Source organism: Drosophila sulfurigaster, chromosome 3 (assembly GCF_023558435.1).
Source record: "Drosophila sulfurigaster albostrigata strain 15112-1811.04 chromosome 3, ASM2355843v2, whole genome shotgun sequence".
In the NCBI taxonomy this organism is placed as follows: Eukaryota; Metazoa; Arthropoda; class Insecta; order Diptera; family Drosophilidae; genus Drosophila; species Drosophila sulfurigaster.
The window spans coordinates 1,855,268-1,862,527 of record NC_084883.1 but is presented as its reverse complement, the minus strand read 5'-3'; the positions used below and the strand labels follow the sequence as shown (position 1 = coordinate 1,862,527).

The 7,260-nt window shown below is 45.6% G+C and overlaps 1 protein-coding gene across 5 annotated transcripts in view; it reads left to right on the top strand.

The window, feature by feature from the left end:
* Positions 1–432: 432 nt before the first annotated feature.
* The window catches only part of LOC133841513 (nephrin), a 76,096-nt gene continuing 69,268 nt past the window's right edge, over positions 433–7,260 (top strand). For all 5 annotated transcript variants that reach the window (XM_062274060.1, XM_062274059.1, XM_062274057.1 and 2 more), the window contains exon 1: positions 433–1,700. In XM_062274060.1, the coding sequence (XP_062130044.1) occupies positions 1,466–1,700 (235 nt within the window). In that variant the 5' untranslated portion in view covers positions 433–1,465. The remainder of the gene's footprint in view (positions 1,701–7,260) is intronic.

Sequence of the window (7,260 nt, the reverse complement as noted above, 5' to 3'; positions counted from 1 at the left end):
AGTTGCCGTATACGATTACGAGTACAGGCATAAATGAATATGTTGGCAGCTGCTACTCACAACCGAGCGAATAAGTATAAGAGCGCATATAAGTGTAAAAACCGGCTGTGGCTTTGAGCGTGCGAAGCGTTACACCTGCAAAGCCAACTCTGACAACGCCAAACTAATACAAATAGGTTCAATTGTTTGTGTTATCAATAACACAAGAATAAGTACAAGAGCAAGTAAGAACAAGCACATGCGTTTGCGTTCTCTAATCGCGCGCTCTTGCTCCAACAGTTTTGAGCCTGTCTCTTACTCTCGCTGTACAAGTTCACAGGAACGAAGTGCATGAGAGTCGTGCTCAATTCGGTTCGTGCGTATCGCTGTTCGTGTCATCGCTGGCTGCTGTCTGCTAGCTGGCTGCTGCTGCTGCTGACTTCGTCAGATGGAAGTTTTAGTTCGGTTTTAGCTCTCATTCTGTGTGGACGCCTTGCTTACGCCAAGCATACGTACGCGTCGTTCAAGTGCGTCGCGAGCAGCGCACACATACAGCCACAGTCGAGGAACCTACACAGACCCCCTCACATTCACACAAGCACACGCACACACATACACATGCATAATAAGTTAAAGGCACAAGCAGCAGCAGCAGCCGCGCGGTAACAACGCCAAATTATCGAGTCTGCGCCAAAAAGTGATAGCAATTGTTGTTAATCTTAAAGTTGTGCAAGAAGAAATCAAAGCGTACCCTTAACCAAGGTGGAAGTGCCCCAAAAATATTGAAGGCGCAATTCATCGCCGTTGTTCCGTTGCTTTTTCCCATCTGTTCGCGTCGCCGTCGCCGTCGTCGTCGTCGTCGCAGTTGACGTCGCCTCGTTGTGTTGCGTCGCGTCGCGTTGGTTCGTCGCCTCGTCAACTGTTTTGTTGTTGTGTTGGTCGCGCGTTAGCATCGTAAGCTTCTCGCTGGCTGTCCGCCGTCGGCAGCTGCAGCCAGCAATGTGCGACATGTCACATGTCTTGGCCTCAGCATCTCCTGCTTCCTTCGACTTCATTTGTTGCCTTTGACGGCAGCCGCAGCAGCAGCAGTAGCAACAATGCGCTAATAAAAACGGAGCAAGTGCAAAAGGCAACGACGAATTCACAACTCCCTCTCCGGTCCCTTTCAGTAGCCCTCAAACATGTCTCTGAACTAAACTTGTGTGCTTCAAACGCAGATGCAAATTGATCGTCGCGAGTGCAAAAGTGACGTCACAATTTAACGAAAGCAACAGTAGCAACAACGATAACGATAACGATAACGATTGTCATTGCAATTGCGATAACTAGTTTAACTGGCTACAAATGTGGCGCTGCAGCAAGTGCAGTAAATGCGGCACGTTGTTATAACGTTGAGCATTGGGAATATTGAACACAGCAGCGCCAGCTGCAGTAGAATAACAGTACCAGAAACGGTAGCAGCAACTACAACAGCAACAACAACAAAATGGCAGTGACAAAAGCCGAAACTGAAGCAGCAGCAGAACCGCGACTACAGCAAGAGCAACAACATCAAGAACAACAACAACAACATCAACAACAACAGCAGCATCAACGCAACTGCAACAATTACTGTTGCCGGCAACAACGGAAGCACCAGCAGCATCAACAACAACAACATCATCAACAACAACTACAGCAACAGTCGCATTGGATTAAACATCTTCAAGTGCTGTGCATTGGTAAGTTTAGCATTAAGGGGCGGCATTTGGGGGCGGGGCTAGAGCATAACGGTAAAGGAAGCGCCCGCCTTCTGCAGCTGTTGCTCTTGTTGCAGTTGCAATATTTAATACCCCTGCTCATTAGGCCATCCCAACACACAAGTCATTCTGCTTGACTTTTGCGGTTCGACGACCGAGTGAAGTCAGCGGATGAGAATCAAGATGAGGATGAAGAATATTAACTTGAAGTAGGATGAGGAGGAGTTGGGCTTGAGTGTGTGTTGGTGTTGTGGTAACCCACTTCCTTTTAATAAGCGTTGCGGTCAACGCAGTGTTTTTAAGGTGTCTTCTTCAGGCGAAATCAAGACAAGTTGCGTATGGCTGACTATGATATACCCGTTACTTAACTTTAGAGAACACTTGGGCGAAATAAATTTTTGTTTTAAATATATATTCTGAAACAACAACAACTAAACCTTACGAACTAAAAGCAGCAATAGAAAAAGATATGCCTAGAATGAGATATGACTAGACACCCTTTTCCAATTTTGTGTTTTCAGCTCTTAAGCTCAACGTTTTAGAAGCGATATACTCGTTATATAGTTTTGAAGCAATTGCTTTTCGTTTCTTTTCGATTTAAGAGGTAAAATATAATAATGGATGTGTAGCTCTTTTGATAATTTAACAAAATTTGCAGCTTCTAAACTTTCTGAGTTCAACTGTTACCGTGTTACTGTGGTTCATAAAGTCGAACAACCTACTCAAATATAGTGATGAGTTATCATTGCAATAGTATACCCTGCCAACAAGGGCATTACAGGTATTATTATGCAGCGAATTGAGTCCTTTCTGCTGGCAAGATGACAGTTCATCTGGCTGAGGGATAAGTTGTGGCATTGTGTGTGCACTGTACACTGGCTAATTAATAATTATGGTGGCAGCAACAACAACTGGAGAGCCGGACGCACGTTTGCAGCGGTCTATTTCCGTTCAAGCCACACGTGATTGTGGCCAGCAATCAAATCAATGGTCAATGGCCAATGCAGTCAACTGTTCAAGTGTTCTCTAGCCCAGCTCTCAAGCTTGTGCCCGTTCTTATCGGAACGCTTCCGCCCTTCAATCCCAGATGGTTTGAGCCACGTAGGGTCATCAATAATTGTGCGACTCATCGTCGTGAACGGAGGTCGGAGGCAGTCTCCCGTTTTCCGATTTCAAATGGGGGCCAACCATAACAACAACAATAACAATCAAATATAATTCACAAAATATGTTTAAACGCCCACAGATTTGCTTGGCTTTCAACTGTTGTTTTTCTTTCTCTTCTCCCTCCCTCTCTGTCTCTCTCTCTCTCTCTCTCTCTACGGTGGGCGTTTCGTCATGTTGTTGTTGTTGTTGTTGTTGTGGTTATTGTTTTTGGCTGCTCTTCTTCTTTATCGTTTTTGATGGGTAGTGTTGTTTTCTTTTGTCGCTTGTTGTTTGTCGCTTGTTCGTTCGTTGTGGGCAATGACAATCAGCAGCGCCAACGGCAGCCTCAGATCGCAGGTTGCCAACAATGCGACGTTGACACATGTGCGACTATTAAAAGCTGCCTTCCCTTCCACCTCCCTCACCACCGCATGCAGGCAGTTGAAACCAGGGGCGGGGAGCAGTCAGGGATACGCCTACGAATAAAAGATAGAGCGATAAGACGAAGCGAGCAGAGCAGAGCAGAGCAGAGCTGAGCCAATACTAGAGCTTTGCCATGGTCCAATTAGTGGAAATGCTCTGTGCTGGCGCGCACCTGGCAACAGGATTCAGGACACACAGACCGACAGGACCCGCCTCCGCAAAGGGAACAGCGACCGCAAGAGTCAACATGGAAATTGCCAGCGAAGAAGCAATGAAGATGCAAAGATGAATAGACACAGGCGACACAGTATAGAAAAGGCGAAAAGAAAAGCATTTATTTGTCAGCACAAAATAATCAAGGATCATAATATGTCAACAAACTAGAGGGCAGAGAGCGCAGTTAGTGCGTGGGCAGTAAAGAGAGGGGGAGTTAGGGAGACGGAAGATGGGAGAAGGTGATGGTGGCAGCTGGACAGCAAAACAAGCACAAGGACACACACACACACACACACACACACACACACACACATGCCACAAAAGAAGCAGCAGTAGAAATAGAAGCAAAAGCAGATAAAGATGAAGCAACGAAAAAGAAAAAAAAAAAGTTGAAAAAATTATAGCAAAAGAAAGAAAACAGAGAGTGTGTGCGAAAGCTTTTGGTAAGGTTGGCAGCACTGAAATGTGTGCCAGCCAGCGAAAGTGTAGCACAAACATGGCGTAATAGATAGCAAGGTAAGAGGGGAAAGGGGAAGGGGATGGGGGTTGGGGGTTGGAAGGTTGTCTCTGACAGCTGGTAAATGTACTGGAGTGCATTGACAATACGCAGCAACTGCTTGACCAGGCCAACGTCTGACCAGGCGCCACTTGAAAGAGAGAGAGAGAGCGAGAGAGAGAGGGAGTGAGTGAGAGAGGAGGGAGGGAAGGAGCGAGGTAGAGGAAGCTGCAAGCAGGAAACTGCGTTGCGAATTCAATAGAGTTCCACAGTTCAAAGAGCAAATGTTAAGCACACACACAGCACACACTTTCACACACATACAAACAAAGAGTGGTGTAGGGTATTATCTGCGTTTCTATATAGAACTCGCAGATGGAAAACCGAAGCACAATCTGCAGGAAGCAGATCTCAAAAGGCCCATTGAGCTCAGCAGTTGCTTGGTTGCTTTTCGTTGCTTTGCGTTGCGTTGCTTGTTTGGTTGCTTCTGCATTTGACTTTGTTTGTTCTCCGCAAGGAAAGTTAATTGCGCTGCTCTCCACCTGTCAATTGCCAGCCAGCAAGCTAGCAAGCCAACCAGCCAGCAAGCGAGCGAGCTTGAAAGATTGCTCCCGTTGGCCAAATGCTCACTTTTGGCTCAAACTGTAGAGTAATAATAGCAGTTGCGAGTTACGAGTTACGAGTTACGAGTTGTGTGTGGGCAGCTACAACGCCCATGTCGAAGATATATTGGCTACTTGGACTGCCACCTTGAGCTTAACTGTCGAGACAGTCATCGAGTCAGTCAGTTGGCCAGTTAACCAGGTAGCAACCAGTTTGTTAGCCAGTTTAAGCCATGGCTCAGCTTTGACTCCCACACGCGTCTGCTGCAAGCGACACAAGCTGCGATGTGGGCGTCTCTAAAAGTTTACGTAATGCGCAAAGAAAACTGAAAGCGGACTGGTTATGAGTTGCACTTGCTAGCTTGCTAGCTTGCCACATGCTGCGTGCTGCGTGCGGCACGGGCTATTTAAAGACCCATAGACCACATTGGCCACACGCTTGCTCGCCTCAGGTTAGTGGCATGGCTCGTTGAGAATGCCACTGTAATTGCTGATGAGATGTCAACACTGCAACTGTAACAGCAACAACTGTATATGTGGGCAAAGGGTAACTGCAACATGCCGCATGCAACAGCTAACAAGCAAATGCAATTTGCTGTTCATACAAAAAAAGATGCACATATAAATAAATCAGTTGCACTTTCAGCATGTGGCAATAACAGAAATAGAAACGAGACGCAGCGCGACGCGACGCGACGAGACAAACGAAAACAAAAGTGCACTTGAAGACGCCACAGAACGTTGCAAGGCGAGGCGGAGTGAAGTGAACTCCTGCAGCGTTTCTCAATCGTAGCATGTGGTAATTGCTGTGGCAGCTACCTGAGCCCAGATTTATGAGTGCCACACATGTCCGCATCTTTTGTATTTGTGCCTCGCTTTGTTTATGTTTTTATTTTATATATTTTTCTTTGAGTTGCCCCTTGCCACGCCTCTGCGCCGCTGTCCAATGAAACGGAAATGCGCAGAGTGAATTCAAAAGTTCTATATACTTAATTTAAAGCATTCGCTCGCCTCCTTTGACGCCCCTCGAAAATCAGCCACTGCCTCAGCGACTAACTAATGAAATGAATTTCAATTACGAGCATCTAGAAGTAGTCGCTAGTCCTGCCACCCAGCGCAGGATATTAGAAATGTGCAGCCCAGCGTACTTCCTACGCAAAATATTCCACACACAGACAGAGAGAGGGAGATTGAGAGAGAGAGAGAGAGAGAGAGAGAGAGAGATACAGTTAGGGGGCCAAGCAATGATGGGCTTCAGTTCGATTTAGATGCGAATTGATTTGGTTAGTGAGCGAATGGTGACTGATACAATTGAGGAAGGACTGCAGACCACACAGTGCGTGCAAAAGAGACAAAGACATTGAGAGCGAGAGCGAGAGAGAGAGATTGATATGGAATGAGACAGTTGGACCGGATGGATGAATAAATAAAGAGGGCAAATCAAGCAAATGCCAAATGAGACTCGTCATAGACTGCCTGACTAGCTGACTGACTGACAGATCTCGTTGGGGAACGAGGCAACACAGCAAAGGGGAAGGGGTAGGGTGAGAGCGAGGTGTGGGTGGGTTACGTTGGCCATGGCAATGACAGCACTGCCACTTTGGTAATAAGAAACGCCTTCACACAGGCCCAGTCAATAAATTAAATGTTTGCCATGGGAAGCTGCCTGCCAAACGGCCTTACAGCCCAGTCAGCCTGTCTATCCAGGATGTAATTGAATACCATTTGCGGATAGGTACGAGCAGCGACTCAGTATCGAAGCTGGCGGAGGAGGAGGAGGAGTAAGAATCATTCTCGTTGTTGAAGCTGGAGGCCACCAGATCGATGGCTTCATTCGCTGTGCATTCCGTCGGCTGCCTTCTGCTAATTTAAATTTATGAATTTTTAAACAGCTCAATGCGAAAAGTGCGTCAAGCTCTTTTCAATTTTGGCCCCAAAATCTGATATGTATAGGTGTCTGTGTCTGTGTATGTGTGTGTGTGTGTGTGTCAGTGAGAGCAGCACTTGTTTCCACACACTTTCACTTTTCTTGAGTATTTAATCAAGTGTGAATAATTGCATCATTCTGCCTCAAAGGGAGTCGATTTCCTTTGTATGTGCCAACAGATACAAAGATGCTGCTCGGCCTCAATCTGCGTCTGCTTCTTCTTCAGCTTCTGTTATCGATATAAGAAGCAAAACCACACGCACCACCCACAGAATCGCCCACTTCCTCATTCCACAGCCATTTCCTTACCTTCCATGTTCATGGCCATGATTCAAATTCGGCATCGAGGTCCTTTTCAATTTTATTTAAGCATTAAAATCGAAATCATCGCAAGTTGAATGAATTTTAAAATGTTATTTATGTATGTATGAATCTTCGACTCTCTCGTTCCTGTCATTGCCCTTCGCATAGCGACGGTCACGTGACCGATTTTTAACATCCCAATAAATTTAAATTGCCCTCAAAACTTTTTCATTATCAAAAGCAAGCATTTGTTTTTTTAGAAGAAAATTGCATGACAGCCTTATTTAAGATATTCATATTGCCAAATTTGAATAAACTAAATTACTAAATTCATCTGTAAATACGTACATACTTTTTAAAATATATGTATATTAGGAATGAATCAATTTGTTTAGGTAAAATAGTGGTAAGCGTCTACTAGAAAAAGGA